The 20,991-nt window shown below is 39.4% G+C and overlaps 1 protein-coding gene across 12 annotated transcripts in view; it reads left to right on the forward strand.

Moving 5' to 3' along the window:
* NSMAF (neutral sphingomyelinase activation associated factor) overlaps positions 1-20,991 on the forward strand; it is a 68,732-nt gene that overhangs the window by 13,688 nt on the left and 34,053 nt on the right. For all 12 annotated transcript variants that reach the window (XM_055091205.1, XM_028500215.2, XM_028500218.2 and 9 more), the window contains 8 exons: positions 4,601-4,690; positions 7,767-7,845; positions 7,943-8,010; positions 8,088-8,124; positions 14,322-14,372; positions 15,455-15,526; positions 15,826-15,873; positions 15,978-16,030. In XM_055091205.1, coding sequence (XP_054947180.1) covers positions 4,601-4,690; positions 7,767-7,845; positions 7,943-8,010; positions 8,088-8,124; positions 14,322-14,372; positions 15,455-15,526; positions 15,826-15,873; positions 15,978-16,030 — 498 coding nt within the window. The remainder of the gene's footprint in view (positions 1-4,600; positions 4,691-7,766; positions 7,846-7,942; positions 8,011-8,087; positions 8,125-14,321; positions 14,373-15,454; positions 15,527-15,825; positions 15,874-15,977; positions 16,031-20,991) is intronic.

A 20,991-nucleotide genomic window follows, 5' to 3' on the forward strand; every position in this document is an offset into this window, starting at 1 on the left:
ATCTATTTTCTGTATAGTAGTGTGTATATGTTAATCCCAAGCTCCTGATTTATCCCTCCCCGCCAGCCTTTCCCCTTTGGTAACCATAAGGTTGTTTTCAAAATCTGTGAGTCTGTTTGTGTTTTGTAAATAAGTTCATTTATATCATTAAAAAAATTAGATTCCACATATGAGTGATATATGATATGTCTTTCTCTGACTTACTTCACTGAGTATGATAATCTCTGGGTCCATCCATGTTGCTGCAAATGACATTATTTCATTCTTTTTTATGGCCAAGTAACATTCCATTGTATATATGTACCTCATTATCTTTATCCACTCCTCTGTCAATGGACATTTAGATTGCTTCCATGTCTTGGCTATTGTAAATAGTGCTGCAGTGAACATTGGGGTTGTATGTATCTTTTCAAATTATGGTTTTCGGGACTTCCCTGGTGGTGCAGCAGTTAAGAATCCACCTGCCAATGCAGGGGACACGGGTTCGAGCCCTGGTCCGGGAAGATCCCACATGCTGTAGAGCAACTAAGCCCGTGCGCCACAACTACTGAGCCTGTGCTCTAGAGCCCACGAGCCACAACTACTGAGCCCGCATGCAACAACTACTGAAGCCCGCGAGCCTAGAGCCCGCGCTCCGCAACAAGAGAAGCCACTGCAATGAGAAGCCGGCGCACCGCAACGAAGAGTAGCCCCCGCTCGCCGCAGCTAGAGAACACCCGCGCGCAGCAACGAAGACCCAACGCAGCCAAAAATAAATAAATAAATAAATAAATTTATTTTTTTAAAAAAGAAAAACAACAAATTATGGTTTTCTCCGGATATATGCCCAGGAGTGAGATTGCTGGATCATATGGTAGTTCTATTTTTAGTTTTTTTAGGGAACCTCCATACTGTTTTCCATAGTGGCTATACCAGTTTACATTCTCACCAACAGTGTAGGAGGGTTCCCTTTTCTCTACACCCTCTTCCAGTATTTATTGTTTGTGGACTTTTTGATGATGGCCACTCTGACTGGTGTGAGGTGATACCTCACTGTAGTTTTGATTCTGGCTCTAGGCATGGAGCATTGGAAGCCAAGCCTTTTAATGAGCAAGAGTCAATAAAAATGGCCTGGTTGCTGGAGCAATTAGATGACTTGAAAGGGCTAAAAAGAATAGCTAAAGAAGCAGGTAATGAGAGATACGTGAATCCGTGAGGCTATGACGGAGGATAGAGGTCATCTGCCTACCGGACGGAACCTGAATCTGGTAGTTCTAGTCTTAATTTTTTGAGGCACCTCTATACTGTTTTCCATAGCAGCTGCATCATTTTACAATTCCACCTGCAATTTCTTCACATCCTCGCCAATATTTGTTATTTTTTAATAGTATATGAGGTTTTGATTTGCATTTTCCTGATGATTAGTGATGTTCAGTGTCTTTTTCATACACTTTCTGGCCATGTGCATATCTTCTTCTCTGGAGAAGTGCCTATTCAAGTCCTTTGCCCATTTTTTAATTGGGTTAATTTTTGTTGTTGCTGAGTAGTTGTAGGAGTCCTTTATATATTCTAGATATTAACTCCTTATCAGATATGGTTTGCAAATATTTTCATTTTTATAGGTTGCATTCTCAGTTTGTTGACTGTTTTCTTTGCTGCATAGAAGTTTTGAAATCTGATGTAGTCACATTTATCTATTTTTGCTTTTGTTGCCTGTGCTTTTGGTGTCATATCCAAGAAATCATTGCCAAATCCAGTGTCATGAAGCTTTCACCTTATTTTTCTTCTGGGATTTTTATAGTTTCTGGTATTAAAATTAGGTCTTTAGTCCATTGTGAGTTAATTTTTATATATAGTATGAAGGGTTCAACATCATTCTTTTGCATGTGAATATCCAGATTTCCTAACATCATTTGTTGAAGAGACTGTCCTTTCCCCATTGTGTGGCTTTGAATCTCTTGTCAAAAAGATCCAGAGTTATGAGAGTTTAATTCTGAGCTCTCCATTCTGTTTCTTCGGTCTGTATGTCTGTCTTTATGCTAGTACCACACTGTTTTAATACTGTAGTTTTGTAATATCTTTTGATATAGGAACTGTGAGGCTTCCAGTTTTGTTTTTCATTGATTGTTTTGACTTTCTGATTCTGTATGAATTTTAGGATTTTTTTTTCTATTTTTGCAGTAAATGCCATTGAGATTTTGAGTAGGGATTACATTGGATCTGTAGGTGGCTTTGGCTGGTATGGACTTTTTAACAGTATTAAAGATAGGATTATATCTTAAAAATTATATGGAAGAGCTGGTTGTCTATGAAGGCTATTTTTATAGCAACAAAATTATGCCATTGTCTTATTGACGAATACTTATTTTACCCTCTCTCTAAGAGGAGGAGTGGGGAGAGGAAGAAGGAGGAGAGAGGGTTGCATAGCTCCAGCCCAAGCGAAAGGTTTCAACTTATTAATATACAAGCTAAAAGTAAGGGCCAAGGTACTTAGTATCTCTCTGATTTATACCTTCTTGGAAGTTATCTCAGGCATCAAAGGACGCTCCTACCAATCTGAACTTTGGTGGTTACACTGAAATTCAGAATAAGTATTAATAGTGAGCATTTTACATTGAGCTCTGGCAGTTTAGCCTATAATTAATTCTTTTTTTTTTCTAGCCTATGATTAATTCTTGTTCATGGATTTTAAAATGTAGAACAGGCCAATAAAAATTGCCTGTTTTGACGGTAAAGCTAGTTCCTGCTGTCATCGTTTTTAATTTGAGTTATTTTTCTGTTGGTTGTTTTAAAGCAAGCAGTATCTTGTTTCATGGATATAATTTCTTCTTTGTAAGGATATTAATTATAGTCTTTTGACCTTTTCTCCTGTTCATTGTCTCCAGTCCTTCAAGCTGTGTTCTTCTGCTTGTTTGGTCTAGTTCTTTCACATTAGAGGCTGGTGATCTTGGGGTGTCCATTCATATTTAAGGGTGAAGCATGTAATTCTGTGTCACTGTGGGTAGGCCTCTTCTGTTGGGCTTCACTGTGGGATGATGTTGTAGAAGGTTCTTTGAAATGTTAGTATCCACAGGTCTTTTCTCTAGGGCTATTTAGTTTTTTCCAAAAATAACCCACAGTCTGCTGCTTGGAGTGTCATATGTCTTCCTGCTTTCTGTTTAATCACTGTCTTTTCATGCAATAGTGCTGCTCTCCACTGTGCTTGATGCCTAGTTTGGAGTCTCTTGTTTAATTTTGGTATTGAAACACCATGTGTAGGGAGAACCATCAGGGGAGGAATCTTGGCTGCTGGCCTCATTTGGACTTTCAACCATCCCCCTAGGCTTCATCCCTACCTTCCTGGTACCTGATACCTGCAGTTGTGGAACTTTTGGTTTTCTCCTGGTTGGTCCCTTTTCTGGAGGCATCTGCTCTTCTGGCTTCTAATCACTGCTGATTCCTCCCATCTGTTTTCCGTGTCTCACAAATTTACTGGTATCTCTCATCTGCTTTTATGTCTCTCCAATTTCCTTTAGTCTGTGGGTTTTACTATTTTTGGGGGGGAGGGGTTACTATTTAAAAAATATTTTTGTTCACATTGTAGTGTTTTTCTAGAGGGAGCAGAAATAAACATTTATGTTTATTCTGCCGTATTTAATCTAGATGTCTTCCTCTAATACACCGGAACTTCAAGACGCATCTCAAGTACCACGCTTTTCATGAAAACTTCTCCCCGTAACTCTGGACGCCGTTGATGTTTCCTGGTCCTTACCACAAAACAAACAAAACAGTTGTTTTCAGTTCTTTGCCATATATTTGTTTCTGTGGCCATGCAACTAAATTAATACTTTTTCTGTTACTTTATTTTGTTTTTAAAAGTTTATAGCACTTAAAGCTTTAAAAAGAACTGATCTTCATTCCCATTTGGTTCAGCTTACTTGTTTTATCTGTTAAATACCTGTTGTGTACAAAGCCTTAGATTGGTTGTAACAGGAATATCTAAAGATCTGCCTCTCAGAGGCACTGGTCTTGTGGGAGTAGCAAAAGAAACTCACCCGCCCACGAGCCATGACAGTGCAGAATGGTGTGTGGTGGGAGGAGGGGGTGGGGAAGCCTCGTGTGTAGTCATGGGGAGCAAAGGATGAGCGCTCTGTAGGTGGGAAAGCTCTGAGCTCTGTTCAGGCAACAGTTTTGTTGTTGCTGTTGTTTGATTGGAGTATAATTGCTTTACAAGGGTGTGTCAGTTTCTGCTGTACAGTGAAGTGAATCAGCTGTACTATACATACATCCCCTCCCTCTTGGACCTCCCTCCCATCCCCCACCCACCCATCTAGGTCATCACAGAGCAGGTTCCCACCAGCTATCTGTTTTACACATGGTTTTAGTTCATGAAATTTGGAGTTTCTGTAAAGGAATAATAAATCCACCTGGTAAACAATTTTACTTATTTTATTTTTGGCATAGCTGGGCAGGTCTGTCTTGATAGAGAAGAGTGCCTGGCCTATAATATACACTTAATAAGTGTTGATGTAATGGATGGAAAAGCACTTTGGGAACACATGCTTGAAATATTCTTTCTTTTGCTTAAAAAAAATAAACATGCAGTTGTGTTTTTGTTTTTGTTTTTTTTTTCCAAATTTAGATTTTCCTTGCTCCTGCTTAACTTGGAGGAGTACTACTTTGAACAGCATACAGCTAATCATGTTCAGCACAAGGGCAGTCGGTATGAAAGGTAAGGAAGATTTTCGGATCTCTGAAAAGGCCTAGTTAGAACTCAGTAGCAGTGAGCTACTCTGAATGCTACTCTCCGCTAAAAGGAACGAGGGCTCTTTGGAGAAGTGCCTGAGTCTAAGTCAGGGGAGGAAATGTGGGAGGTGAGCCTGGACCATCTTGTCAGACTGGCAAGTAAGGAAGGTATCAAAAATGACTGCATGTGAATTAAAAGGGCACAAGGCCACCCTGAAGAGCTGGGCAAAAAATGGGACAGATTGAACACCAAAAAAGCATAATCAGGGCACTGGATTGAAATGTATCAGAAGGGCTCAAATCCATGAGTTCATAATGACATATGTAATATAAATATATTATTTCATATGTGTGTGTGTATATATATGTATATCAGTTACCTTTGAAGGATACTAGGACACCAATTCATTTTTCTAAAATTTGATAAACATAAAAGAATCAAGCATTTTTCCTGCTTTCCTTGCACAAATTGTACTTTAGGGTAACCAAATCACAGATAATTAAAGCTGCTCTTTGTTGATGAATTCTAGATAATAAACACAGAGGGAATGTTAAAAATTTCAGCCCCTAGTGAATAATGGATCTATATCAGGGGTCGACAGACTATGGTCAGTTCTGGCCTGCTACTTGTTTTTGTAAATAAAGTTTTATTGGAACACCCACTTGTTTACATATTGTGTGTGGTTGCTTTCCTGCAACACGGAAGTAGAACTGAATAGTGACAGAGACCAAATGGCCTGCAAAGTCGAAAATATTTACTATCTGGCTCTTTATAGAAGAAGTTTGCCAACCTCTGATGTAGACAGAATCTTCAATGGCTGCTAAACCGGCAGATGAAAAGCTGCTGAGAAATTTTTTAATGCACGTATCAAGATAGGCATTACCTGAACCCACTGCAGCCTCCTGATATGAGGGAAGTACATGTGCACGGCCTCTGACGAACCCTTACCAGAAAATCAAACCCCAGCTGGTCAAGTCTTTTAATCTTACCAGTTATATAAAGGAAATGGGATAGAGGAACACCACAGAGATGCGTTTAGCGAAGTTTGTAATGTGGGAAAATGAAAGTTGCCTGAGATTAAGAGATACAGAGAGACATGTCAACTAAATGTAATATGGACTTTGTGTTCCAATTTGAACAAACCAACTATAAGAACACACTTATGAAATAGAAAAATTTGAATCCTGGCTGTATCCTTGATGACATTAAGGAATTATTAATTTTTTTAGGTGCGACAATGATAGGTCATTTATTGAAAGAGTTTATCTTCAGAGATTTATGTTAAAGTATATATAAATGAAGTATAGGATGTCTGGGAATTTATCTAAAATCCACCAGGGTTCTGAGGTGTTGTACACAAAACAAGAATGACTGCATGTTAACAACTGCAGAAACTAGGTGATTGATACTTGGGAATTTTCTATTCTATTTGTATTTGTTTAGCAATTGCCATAAAAGTACTTAAGTTAGTATTAGGTAATTTAGGGTGTTAGGAAAGGTAAATGCAGATAACAGCTTGGAAAGAAATGATATAAAATCAAAATTTAAGAGCTTTTGAGGAAGAAGAATTGCAGGCTAAATCATGACCTTCAGCATGACGAGCCTTCTTGTCCACTGGGTACATATTATCTACGTACACAGAGGTAGGCCTTTCTCAGATTGTGATGGGACTTTATCCTGTGGTTTAGAACGCCATTAGCATATTTGTAAGCCAGGAAGGATGTGAGATTTCTTTGATAGAAGAAGAATTGACTCGGCCGGTGTGGGGGGCAGTGTACAGAAGCAGGAAGAGCAGGTTGGTCTTTCTAGAGTATAAGTAAAATAATTGCTTCAGTTAAGAGACCCTGGAATGGCCAGAGTAAGAAGCGTTCACTAGGACACTGAGGAGTGACTGGAGAAAATGTACAGATGTCATACAAGAGATTTTAAAAAACATAAGATCCTTAGAGCTTCACTTGTAGATAAAATGTACTCTTGAAACTAATCTTAAGGTGATTTTTTTTTTATAAGATGATGTTCCAGCATTTCTTAACCTGTGTTTTGATTACATAAGTTATTGCCTTGGTTTGATCAATTGATAAAAGTCATCCAGTCAATAAAAGACAATCAAGTGTGTAGATTTTTATTGGCTTCAGGCAGTTGAGGCACATTGGACTCTAACATGCTCAGGCAGGCTGTTTCCCAAAACTCACTGGAGTCTTATAAATGTCCCAAGAAAGGAGGAAAATGGTGAAGCCGATAACTGATTTATTTGATATTATAGTATAGTAGGCAGATAGTCTTTAAAATTGCTTATCATAGAACCAGTCTTTCCCGGAATTCCTATGTACCCCAGAATCACCGGTAAAAGCGTTTTGTGTTCTAAATTCAAACTCGTGTTATTCTTGCATGATTATAAATAAGAAAACAAAAAATCCCCTACCTAATCAACGTTAGATACTTAGTATTGCTTTCTGAATAGTTCTTTAAGATATAGGAAATTAAAAGTCAAAAGAGGGCTCCCCTGGTGGCGCAGTGGTTGAGAGTCCGCCTGCCGATGCAGGGGACGCGGGTTCGTGCCCCGGTCCGGGAAGATCCCACGTGCCGCGGAGCGGCTGGGCCCGTGAGCCGTGGCCGCTGAGCCTGCGCGTCCGGAGCCTGTGCTCCGCAACGGGAGAGGCCATGGCGGTGAGAGGCCCGCGTACCACAAAAAAAATAAATAAATAAAAAAGTCAAAAGAATTTACCACAGACAGGATGGAATCAGCGTTTCTTAAGGATCAGAAAACTGTTTCCCTTTCACAGTAGTTGTGAGGACCAGATGAAGTAATGCGATTAAAATACATGCGACAGTGCTCAACCAGTGAGACCGTATTACAACACGTGCAGATTCCTTAACCTCTAGGGAGGGGGAGATGAGGAAAATATTTTTGCAATATTTTCCAACCTTTCATACCCTTCTCTTTGTTGATCTTTTATTAGTTGATACTTTACTCATCTACATTCTAGTTAAAATGTATTATGATTCTTTTGTGACTTTTGTTACGTTCATTAATAATAACCTTTTGTACTTTCATCTCTAGGAAAATCAGAGGCTCCTTAAAAATATGTTCAAAATCAGTTATTTTTGAACCGGATGCAATATCCCAACCCATCATTAAGGTAAATGCATTTTAAATGTGAACAGAAACGGTCCTATTTTTTGTATATATTTCACCTTGGCTTATTTTTATAATATTTCTCTCTCAATTTTATCCAGATTCCTTTGAGAGATTGTATAAAAATAGGAAAACATGGAGAAAATGGAGCCAATAGACACTTCACAAAGTACGTCATTGTCACAACTGTAATTTTACTTCTACCAAAAAATTACATATATTTAATAACTTTTATCTGCATTTTAGGGCAGTATCCGGGGGGATCTCGCTCATTTTCAGTCAGGTAAGAAGCACCTAGTAAACATTTTTTTCTAACCTGAATGAACATTTAAATGAATAAATACGTACGTGTGTGTGTGTGTGTATATATATACATATTTTTTTTTAAGCACAATGAAATTATTTGTAGAAATCTCAAATGAAGACCACAGGGAATGATGTTTAAATTCTTTTAAATTTAGTCATTGAGAAGTATATGTTTTCAAAGATGTGATCCCTGATGCACTCCTTAATGTTCATTAAGCGTGCGGTGCCTGCAGGCTGTGGGTCCGTCCTGACGAGTCCTGACAGTGTGTGAGCGTTGAGATAAAGGACTGCAGTTGGAAGGTGGGAGGCCAGCTCCCCCCGCTTCAGTGAGCTCAGATGGACTCATGGTGACAACCAAGGCCACGGCTCAGGATGTGTAGCCTTGTCTAATTATAGTATAATGCTTGGGGTCATGACCTTTTCTTCATTTCACGTTTACTCAGTATAGATTTGTGCATCCGGTACTGTGTGAACACTGGCAATACGGAGATAAATGACACGTTTTTTCTCCTGTCATACACAACTGACCCTTGAACAAAGTGGGAGTTTGGGGCACTGACCCCCGTGCCCACACACACTAACAGGTGAAAATTTAGGTATAACTTTTGACTCCCCCCCAGACTTACTACGAATAGCCTACTGTTGCCTTACCGATGACATAGACAGTTGATAACACATATTTTGTATCTTATATGTATTATATACTGTATTCTTACAATAAGTTAGAGAAAAGAAAATGTTATTAAGAAAATCATAAGGAAGAGAAAATGCATTTGCAGTATGTACTGTACTTATCCGTACTGTAAGCTTGTCATCTGTTTATAAGATGAATCATGTCTGTCAGTACCTACGTCAATATTGTCTTAATGTGATACAAAACACTGTAGATGTTAGATGTGTCACTAACATTAGACATCAAAAATGAAAAGGTAATGTGAAAAAGAAACGTGTTATTCACAAGATGATTCATGCGCTGATAATGAAGAAGCAGCAGGATGATTGCTTTATTGTAGCCTGTCATCAGTACAATTGCTTCCCAGTAGCCCAGCCTGTACACTGTTGAGTGAATTGTTATAAAAGTGTTCTGGCACACAGTGTTGTATCAGATTGATAATTCAGTATGGGAAACGTGGTTACTTTATTTTTCAAATTTTTAAAAAAAATTTATTTTATTTATTTATTTTTGGCTGTGTTGGGTCTTCGTTGCAGCGAGCGGGGGCTGCTCTTCGTTGCGGTGTGCGGGCTTCTCATTGCAGTGGCTTCTCGTTGCAGAGCACGGGCTCTAGGCGCGCGGGCTTCAGTAGTTGTGGCGCGCGGGCTTCAGTAGTTGTGGCGCGCGGGCTTCAGTAGTTGTGGCTCGTGGGCTCTAGAGCACAGGCTCAGTAGCTGTGGTGCACGGGCTTAGTTGCTCCGCGGCATGTAGGATCTTCCCAGACCAGGGCTCGAACCTGTGTCCCCTGCATTGGCAGGCGGATTCTTAACCACTGTGCCACCAGGGAAGCCCCAAACATGATTACATTTTTTTTTTTAAACCTGTGATGATAGAGATGATAGAGAAAGAGACATCTGAACCGTAATGTAATTCTTTGAAAGCAAAGTTATGAAACCAGAAAACTAACACATGATTAATCTTATATTAAAATCACTCCCCGTATGCCCATGCAAGGATAGGCTGTCCACTTCAGTACAAGTCTCGCACACGATGTTCTACACTATGAATACTTAGGTGATGATGACAATGATGAACACAGAAATGTATCATACACTTCTTCCACACGGTTATTAGAGAACCTGTGTCCCCTGCATTGGCAGGCAGATTCTTAACCACTGTGCCACCAGGGAAGCCCCAAACATGATTACATTTTTTTTTTAAACCCGTGATGATAGAGATGATAGAGAAAGAGACATCTGAACCGTAATGTAATTCTTTGAAAGCAAAGTTATGAAACCAGAAAACTAACACATGATTAATCTTATATTAAAATCACTCCCCGTATGCCCATGCAAGGATAGGCTGTCCACTTCAGTACAAGTCTCGCACACGATGTTCTACACTATGAATACTTAGGTGATGATGACAATGATGAACACAGAAATGTATCATACACTTCTTCCACACGGTTATTAGATATTCACACGAAGACACACACACAACAGGTGAGTTTATTAACTGCACGGCAGGATGATTGTTTACTAGTCATTAGGTGGAAGTGGAGCATCACAGAGGTCTTCATTCCTGTCGTCTGTCTTCACAGACGACAGGAGGAGGAGGAGGGGGGTTGGTCTTGCTGTCTCAGGTGGCAGAGTTGGAGGGGGGACGGGGTGGGGGCAGGAGAGGCAGACACATTCAGTTTAACTTAACGGAAATACATCATGATTTCTGGCTGACTTTTCTGCTTTTTTATTTATCTAAAAATGTTGCTATACGGTACCAATCCTTCTTCCACCGTTTGCTTTAGTTTCAGTGCCTGTGTCATAGAAGGGTCCATGTCATAAAAGAAGTCAAAAAGCAGTCTCAAAAATCAGAGCCTTCTGCTAGGTGGTCTCATGGCAGTTTGTTTCCTGGCACTGCTTCTTCTACGTCGTCTTCCTCGTCATCGGGCGCTGGTTTGGAAGCTCTCTTCTCCATCTGGTTATCTTCTGTTAATTCCCCGGGTGTGGTGTCCGTTCGTTCTTGAATTTCTCCAAGATCCGTATCCTGAAACGTTTCAGCCCCCTACCTCTTTTTGCCATATCCATAATCTGTCTCATGGTTTCCTGGATAGGCTCTGTTGTAAATCCCGTCAAGCCCCGCACAGCACCTGGACACAGTTTTCTCCAGCAGGAATGTATTGTTTTTGGCTTGATGGCTTTCATGGCTTTTTCTATAACAACCATGGCATCTTCAATGGTGTAATGCTTCCAGACTCTCCTGATGTTCTCTTCCACAGCGTTGACAGTCCTTTGCACAGAGTACCATATGTAATGAGCCTTAAAGGTTCCTTATGACCCCTGATTGAGAGGCTGAATTAGAGAGGCTGGGTTTGGGGGCAAGTAGACCACTTTGACATCTTTGGTGTTGAACAATGAACCTTAAAGGTTCTTATGACCCCTGATCGAGAGGCTGAATTAGAGAGGCTGGGTTTGGGGGCAAGTAGACCACTTTGACATCTTTGGTGTTGAACTCATGGGGTTCTAGGTGGCCAGGGGTATTGTCCAGTTAAAAGAACATTCAAGGGCAGTCCCGTACTGGCAGAATACTTCCTGACTTCAGGGACAAAGCATCGATGGAACCAATCCAGAAAAAGGGTTCTTGTTGTCCAGACCTTCTTGTTGTCCAGCCCAAAGACTGGCGGCTGGGGTTCGGTCTTCCCGTCAAGGCTGGGGTCAGCAGCTTTATAGATCAGGGCAGCCCTGGTCATCGACCCCGTTGCGTTTGCACAAAACAGCAGAATTAGCCTATCCCTTCCTGCCTTAAATCCTGGTCCTCGTGTCTCTTCCTTATTAATGAACGTCCTCTGTGGGCTTTTTTTTTTTCTCTTCTCAGAAGAGGGCACTTTCACCTGCATTCAAACCTGATCAGGCAGATATCCTTTCTCCTCAGTGATTTTCTTTTTTTCTTTCTTTTTTTTTTTTTTTGCGGTACGCGGGCCTCTCACTGCTGTGGCCTCTCCCGTTGCGGAGCACAGGCTCTGGACGCGCACCCGGGAAGCACAGGAGGTGATTTTCTTAATGGTGTCTGGGAGCTCGTCTGCTGCCTCCTGGTTGGCAGAAGCTGCTTCTCCTGTTATCTTGACACTTTCAAAGCAAAATCTCTTTCCAAAATTATCAAACTGTCCTTTGCTGACATTAAATTTTCTGGCTTGAGATCCTTCACCTTCCTTTTGCTTTAAGTTGTCATATGATGACTTCATATTAGCCATCACGCAGCAACCCTGCACCCACATAAAAGCTGCATTTTCAATACGTGATAAAAAGGTAGTTCACAAAAAGTGCCAGGTTCTCCCGCCTGCTGGGTAGCTGCCTGCTGGCTTCATGAATTTCCTTTTCCTTTTTACAATGGTGTTTACACGGGATTCATTTATCTTGAAATGGTGGCAACCGCAGCTGCTGACCTCACCTCAATCAATGGTACACATATCAAGTAATTCAACTTTTTCTCATAATGTCATGACTTTGCTTCTCGGGAGCACTGCCAGCGTCACTAGTGGCACTTCGTGTGGGTCCCATGGTGTTATTCCCGGTTTACCACCTACACTAAACACGATGAAAAATGCACAAGAGCCAGGAGGGATCACTTTTTACTGCGATGCCCGATTCACTGCTGCTTACGCGGAGATGAACGGCGTCCCGCGGCCTTCTGAGGTTGCTCTCAACCCTTGACCTCAGCGCAGTATGACAGGAGGCGGCTGTGAAGTTATGACCGTGGTTACAGTGTGAACTACGGTGAACGTATGCAGCTGTGATTTCACACTGCATCTTTATAGTTATTTACATTTCTCTCGACTAAGATTGGAGCCATCCATGTACGGTCTGTTAGTGTGTACATAAGTTTTGATAAGTTTTAACTTTTTATAATTTTTTTTTTTATAATTGATTTTTGTATGTTTTATGGTTGTAAATGATATGATAGACTCGTATCTACATATATTTTATGCACTCATGACATAACAATTTCCTAATTTTTCTGATATTTCTAGGCTACGCAGTTCATCTTCTTTCACATTGTCCCAAATCTCCACATACCTTTCCAGTATATTTACTGAAAACAATCCACATGTAAGTGGACCCATGCAGTTCAAACCCATGTTGTTCAAGGGTTAGCTGTACTTAATTCATCTGTAGATTTTTAAAAAATTATAGATGAGAGAGGAGCAGAGCTCATTACCACTGCCTTTTTGCTGTGAATCTCACCTTCTTCACCTTGAAAATGAAAAGGTAGAGGAGGTCAGCGTTGGCTCCACTCTCTGCGGATCCAAAGAAAAGTATCACTCTGTGATCGAGCAAGCATGGGAAAAGCTGTGGGAAACAAAGATGCAGAGATTTCTTTACGCTAGGACTGGACGCGAAGGGTTGAGCTTCTCAAGGGCCAGCCTCCGGTGGTTTTTGGAGCGCTTAGCCCTCTTGTTTATGGCTCTTTTAATGCATATTGAAAATTGTTTTATGAAGCCTGGGAGATACCGGATTAGGTGATTTTCTAAGTCTGCCTTCCATGATTCTAATAATTTTAGGGAAGAAAACGTTTCAGAGGCTATCTTTGACTTCATGTTGTTTTGACTGGCAGATATGAAAGCAGCTATGGCCATCTGTTTGGGGAAGGAGCCCCACTATTGATGATTCTGGTCCACACCTGTATTCTCATTATTTCTAGAGTATCATTCTGCACTGTCGCTGTATTCTAGAAAGTCCATATCTTGAAAGGAGTAGGTACTTTTTCAGTTGAAAGTATGGTTTCCATTATAAAAATATACATTTTAGTATAATTTTAATAAACTTAGGAATAAAGCCCCCAGATCCTTTCACCTCCTTCAATAGTTTGTATAAGAGGATTTGCATCAAATAAACTCAATCAGCTTTACATCAGGGCGTGACTAGACACAAGCTACCCTTTCAAGTATTAAGCCTCCTGGGTTAAGCACACAACCAAATAAACACAACTTTTGTGTTTTTTGATTACTTACCAGGTCACAGTGTTTCAGAAATACGTTATGGTTCTTTAGGCTTTGAGAGTTTTGCTTCCAAATATTCTTTTGCTGATAGAATAAAGAGGAGTGAGTGTGTGTGTGTGTGTTTGTGTGTGTGTGTGTCTGTCTGTCTAGAGAAGAGAGTTTTCTTTAGGTTGATGAATGGATTTCATACCACAGTGACTTTGTTTTACTCATTTCTTAGAAAATCAGCCTTAGATTAGCTTCTTTCACTTGTCTGGTTACTGGTACAGTGATGACATTCGTAAGACATCTTAGACATTGTATTTATCCAGCAGTGGTTGCTACCTTGTTGCCTTGATGAATCTCTTTTTAATTTAATGTTTGTTATTTTAACTTCAGAACTTTAAAGCCATACTAATATTAATGCAAGTGCTTTTGGAAACAGATTATGTAACAATGATTTAAATTTGATTCATAACATCCTAATTAACAGTAACTCATTACTATGATAATGTTTATTTTACAAGTATTGATTTGTCTTTCTCAGGTATATTTCATTAAAGAACACAACATTGTTGCACCATATAAAATAGAAAGGGTAAGTAAAGCTTTTCATTTATCCCCAGCAATTTACATAGTGATTTTGAGCAATAAGATTCTGTGTCTCTGTTAACTTCTTTAACTCAATGTAATGGGTATTTAAAAGCTTGTTACCTAGCAGTTATAACCACATTTCCCAAGGGAATGACAGACTTTAGTCTAAGAGATTTCAGTTAACTCTTTAACTTCAAAATAGGTGTGTCTATTAGGGGAAAAAAGAAGCTTAAATTATTAGGTTAAAAGTTGAAATCAGAAAGTGCATCATTTAAAAGATTATTTACTGCATATCACTGAGAACTTCTTCTAAATGTTTGAGAAATACTTACAGGCTATAAAATACCCTTATTTAAGAGCTCAGTAATAATTTATAAATGCTGCTGATTGGGTAGAAGCTCTGAGGGGCTGTGAACACAAGACTTGTAACCAGACATTACATCCAACCATTCTTTGCTTTAATTAATGCTTTATGCTGCAGCTTAGTATGCAGTAAAGGGATAACTTCTAGCAGAAGAGTTTTTATGAGACCTGGAGATGGGGCTAGTGCTCCTATAAAGGACACCTCTGAATTAGGAAAAGCCACCCTCTCTGAGCAGACGTCTGAGGGACTCAAGAGGGAGGGGATATAGTTATACATAGAGCTGATTCACTTTGTTGTACAGTAGAAACTAACACAACATTGTAAAGCAATTATAATCCAATGAAGAAATAAAAGAACAAAAACCAAAAAACCTCAAGATGATCAAAACGAAAACAGAACATACCAAAACTGAAAAGATGCAGCAAAAGCAGTCCTAAGAGGGAAGTGTAGTGTTAAACGCTTACCTTGAAGATCTCAAATTAAAAAACCTAACTGTACACCTCAAGGAACCAGAAAAAGAAGAGCAAACTAAGCCCAAAATTAGCAGAAGGAAGGAAACAGTAAATATAGCATTAAATCCAACAGACTCTGCTCCCCCGGGGCCCTCATTCCACGTGTGCTGAGGGAGGACACGCCAGGCAGGTCCCTGCACAGGTCAGCAGGGGGCTGCAAATGTCGTAAAGTGATGGGTCCTGACGTGCTTGGTTCTCCCTCTTTTTTAGGGCACAATGGAATATGTCTTCGAGTTGGATGTTTCGGGGAAGGTGGAAGATGTCGTGGAGACATTGCTTCAGGTAAGCCAGGGCTTTTCTCAGACATTCACTGGCAAACTGAGGCGTAAACTTTTTTTTAAAAGAATTTCATACTCATATGTCTTACCAAAACCATAACCTTTTTTTATAAATCTGAAACAGATTTACTTGAATATGTTGAACTTGAAAACTATACATTAGGAAGAAATCATAGATATATCAGAGTCATTCTTACCTGTTACTGAGTAACAGAATGGTGGTTGTGTTTCATTGTTTCTAAGGAAATATCTTCAAAGCATCTGAGAGAAAAAATAAATTCATGTATATTTATATAATCGTAGCTTCACAGAGCATCCTGTCTGGACAAACTTGGAGACCAAACTGCTATGGTAAGAGTTGCTAAAGATCTGTATCTTTATTGTGAATGAACGTGTATTGATATGTCACTTATAAATCCTTATATCCTTACTTTTTAAATGATTCTGTTTTAAAGATAACAGCCATTTTGCAGTCCCGTTTGGCTAGGACGTCATTTGACAAAAACAGGTAAGTTTTCAATGATTTTGTTTCCTGATTACGAAAGCAGTGGCATCGTCACCTGGTGCCTCATTCAGTGTGTCCAGAACCGATAGTGGGTGTTACCACCTGCCTCACCCCAAACCTGCTTGTTTGGGGGAATGGCCCTGGCGTCAGTGCCAGAGCAGAGTCTGGGGCCTCCTTGCCACTTCTCCCAGCTGACATCTGTCCATCAGAAAGGCCTGGTGCCAGGTGCTCTCCACCATCTTCCCAGTCCACGAGCTTCTGTCTTTTCACATGTTAGTGCCTCCGTTCAGGCCACCAGCCCCTGCCACTGAGATCACAGTGACAGCGTTCAGCTTGTCCCAACTCCAGCCTTCCCTGCTCCAATCCCGTTTTCCTCACTGTGTCGAATGTACTTGTAAAATACATTCTTTCTAAAGAACTTATTTCTTTATATGACTTGTCTGAAACTCTTCCAGACTTCCATTGCCTTCAGGGTCAAGTCTTAACCTCACCTGCACACGGGGCGCTCTGGTTTAGCCTTTGTTACTGTTCCGGCCGCCGGTGGCTCTTGAATGCTCTGCTCCGGATCTTTGCGTTCTGTGCGATTCCCGAGGTGCCTTATGGCCTTCTGCCTCTTCCGCACCTGCCCAGCCCTTCCTTACTCTTCTCAGTTCAGCTGAGCTGGCAGTTGTTCTGGAAAGTCTTTCCCATCCCATCAGGCTGTTAGGTACCTTCCTAAGGTGTCCTGCAGGGACCTAGAGACCACATTCTTACTGATGTAACGGAGTTTTGTTTCGGTTTTTGGTTTGGGGGTGTGTTGGGTTTTTTGTTTGTTCGTTTTTGGGTTTTTTTTGGCTTTTCTAAGTATCCAATATGTTTTCTGCAAGTAAGTATACTTTTATATTAACCCGTTCTCTTATTTGTTTCTTGCCTTATTTTAAGTAGATTTCCTTCTATTAAGTAGATCTGGGCTATTTGTCTGTATCTCCATCTGCAGTATCACTGTATGAATTACTGTAGCTTTAGGACAACTCTTAATATCAGGCAGTGCAGGGTCCTGCACCGTATTTCCCTTCTTAACTTATGTCTTCACTGTTCTTGGTCTTACGCACTTCTGTATAAATTTAGAATCAGCTTGTCGAGTTTCATAAAGGAAAATCCTGCTGGGATTTTGACTGTGATTGCAGTGAATCTTTCCATTTATTTAAGTCTTCTTTGTGATTTTTCTTTATAAAGTTCTTTCTTCTCTTGTGCTAGATTTATTCCAAGTACTTCATATTTTTGATGGTGTTGTAAATGATATCCTAAAATATTTCATTTTATTGTTGATACTTAGAATGTAGTAGATTTTTGTGTATTCGTTTTGTTTTCAGCCACCCTGCTAAACATTGTGATCCATTCCATTAACTTTATATATAGGTTCTCTAATATGTACAAAATCTTATGTAGGGATTGTTTCAGTCTCTAGATATCATTTTTATTTTAGATATTTATTTTTAGATTTTTGTATTTGGAATCCTCAGGCCTAGGACAAAGTAGAAAGTATTGGTTGAAGAGATTCATTTATGGATTATTATGTGCTAGGCTTTTGCTAGAAGCTTATGTGTATATATGAGATTCGTTTGTAATATTCTGTTTCATTGCTACCTTTGTGAGATTTGTGACCCTTACACTACATTTTAAAATGTTAAAGAATTTGCCAGAAAAGCCATCTGGCCAATAACGTGTTTTCTTTGTTTATGTTTGTTTACTTCTTTTTCTGTTTCACCTGTATAGCATTAATTTTCTTTTCATTTTTGTACTTGTAGGATATATTAGTTAAATGGATTGTTGGGAGGAAAGAATAGCTTCCATTTTAGGAAGGAAAAGGAGTGATAAGAATTAGTTTCTTTTGACCTACTTAGAATGCGTCATTTTTCTAAGTAGCAATTTAGACTTTAATCCTGGGCTTCAGCATGACATTAATTTTAAAAATGGTTCACTATGAAACTTTTGATTTATCCAGTCTCCAAAGTGTTAGGCTGAAGAATTTGGGGAAGACTTTGTTGCAGCGTGAAGTGAGATATTTCAGGATTGTATACTTCCTCTAAAAGAAAGAAGGTAAATTTTTGCTGAGATAAATTTTCGTCATACTTCCAAGGAAATGCTTCTGTATTGAAACGGTATTTATTTTTCCGTATTGTTCATTCTGAAAAAGTTCAAGTCCTCACAAGTTGAAAGATAATATAGTGAACACAGATACCCTATGAGTCACCAAGCGTTAATTTGTCAACATTTTGCTGAATTTGCTTTGGTTCTTACATGCTCTTGCTTGCTCTGTGTGTGTGTGTTTGTGTGTGCGTGTGTGTGTACATGTGTAAATAATGCATCTATGTCTGTATATATGTTGTATATATGTATACATGTATAGCTGATGTGCATATATATGTATGTTTGTGTGATACATATAAAATATATGCATACAACTTTTCCCTGAACCATTTGAAACGACACTGCAGGACTTCCTGACACTTCACCCGTAACTACTTGAACATGTATCTCTCACAAGAAAGTTCTCTGACATTCCTCCGTACTGTTAACACTCAAGTAGCAATATTCTGTATCCCGGGTAATTTATAGCTCCATATTCAGGTTTCCCCATGTGTACCCCAAAATGTCCTCTTTAAAATACTTCGGATGAATTTTAGATTTAAAGAAAAGATGTAAAGACAGTGAGTGCAAAGAATTCTTTTCCCCTCATCCAGTTCCCCCGTTATTATATGTTTAGTGGGTGTGGATGCTGTAATCCTAGATTTGTTGGCTGTAATCCTAGATTTTTTATTTTTTTGATGCTATTGAAATTTTATTTTCCAATTATTTGTTACTGGTATATAGAAGTCATTTTTGTTGTTTTTGTTTGCTTTTTTGTTTTTTAGAAACAATGACCTTGTGTCCTGTGACTTTTCCAAATTCAGAATTTACTCATTAGTCCTAGCAGGTTTTTTGTAGATTCCATAGAGTTTTCTATATCCATAATTAATTAATCTGTTAATAATGACAGTTTCACAGAAATACTTGTGGCTTTTATTTCTACTTCTTGCCTCATTGCACAGTTTGATTAATAGACACAGTGGGAGCAGACATATTCTTGCCTTGTTCTTGATCTTACAGGAAGAGGGTTTAATGTTTCACCATTAAAGAATGATGCCAGCTGTAGGTTTTTCATAGATGCCCTTTATCAGAGTGAGGAAGTTTCTTTTTATTCCTAGTTTGCTGAGAGTATTTTCAAAAATAGGTTTAGAATTTTGTTAAGTACTTTTTGTACATTTATTGAGATGATCTTTTTTTTTCTTTAATTCTGTTAATATTGTGAATTATGTTGTTTTTTCAGTGTTAAAACAACCTTGTATTTATGGGATAAATCCAACTTGCCTATGATATATTGTTCTTTTTACATATTGCTGGATTTGCTTTGCTAGTATTTTGTAAAGGATTTTTGCATCTCTGTTTATGGATATTGCTGTGTAAATCTTAGTGTATTTGTGAGGTTTTGCCATCAGGGTTATGCTAGCCACATAACATGAGTTCAGACATCTCCCTTTATCTTCTGTTTCCCAAAAGAGTTTGTGTAGGATTGTATTTCTTGCTTAAATTTTTAACCACATTTACTGATGAAGCCATGTAGGCCTGAAGTGTTCTTACTTAGTCAATCTATTTGCTTGACACATGGGACTAGTTAGGTTGTCTGTTTCTTCTTGTGTCTGTTTTGTCAAGCGCATTTTTCAAAACCTTTGTCCAGTTCATCCAAGTTGTCAGACGCTGGCATCAAGTTGTTAATGTCTGAACGTCAGTAGGATCTGCAGTTATGGTCCCGCTTTCATTCCTTACGTTGACGCTTTATGTTTTTTCTTTATCGGTATTGCCAGAGGTTTGCCAATTTTATTAACCTTTTTAAAGATCCAACTTTTGACTTTATTGATTTTTCTCTATTTTTATATAAAAATCATTTTATATAAAATTGATTTCCATGCTTATGATTTCCTTCCTTCAGCTTACTTTGGGTTTAACTTGTTCTCTTTCCAGCTTCCTACAAAGTTTAGATCACTGATTTTAGACCTTCTTTTATAAGTAGGACTAGAACATAAATTTACCTCTAAGCGCTGCTCAGCTGCATCCCTCCGATTTTGATATGTTTTTATTATCATTCATATGAAATATTTCATAATTTCCTTTGTCATTTCTTCTTTGACCCGTTGGATTTTTTCTTTGGGTTATTTAGAAGTATGTTGTTTATCTTCTCTGTATTTGGGGATCTTGTTACTGTTGTATTGTTATTGATTTCTAATCTAATACTCTCTTGGTTCAGAGAGTATATGGTTGTCTTTTTTTTTTAATAAATTTATTTTATTGATTTATTTATTTATGGCTGCGTTGGGTCTTTGTTGCTGCGTGTGGGCTTTCTCTAGTTGCGGCGAGCTGGGGCTACTCTTCGTTGTGGCGTGTGGGCTACTCATTGCGGTGGCTTCTCTTGTTGCGGAGCCCGGGCTCTAGGCGCATGGGCTTCAGTAGTTGTGGCACATGGGCTCAGTAGTTGTGACGCATGGGCTGAGTTGCTCCGCGGCGGCATGTGGGATCTTCCCAGACCAGGGCTCGAACCCGTGTCCGCTGCATTGGCAGGCGGATTCTTAACTACTGCGCCACTAAGGAAGCCCTGCTTTTGTTCTACTACTTACAGAGGAGACTTTTTTTTTTTTTTTTTTTTTTTTTTTTTTAACTGCGTTGGGTCTTCCTTGTTGCACGCAGGCTTTCTCTAGTTGCTGCAAGTGGGGGCTACTCTTCTTTGCGGTGCACGGGCTTCTCATTGCAGTGGCTTCTCTTGTTGTGGAGCACGAGCTCTAGGCACGTGGGCTTCAGTAGTTGTGGCGCACAGGCTCGGTAGTTGTGGCTCACGGGCTTAGTTGCTCCGCAGCATGTGGGATCTTCCTGGACCAGGGATCAAACCTGTG

This window comes from Physeter macrocephalus, chromosome 15 (genome assembly GCF_002837175.3).
Source record: "Physeter macrocephalus isolate SW-GA chromosome 15, ASM283717v5, whole genome shotgun sequence".
NCBI lineage: Eukaryota > Metazoa > Chordata > Mammalia > Artiodactyla > Physeteridae > Physeter > Physeter macrocephalus.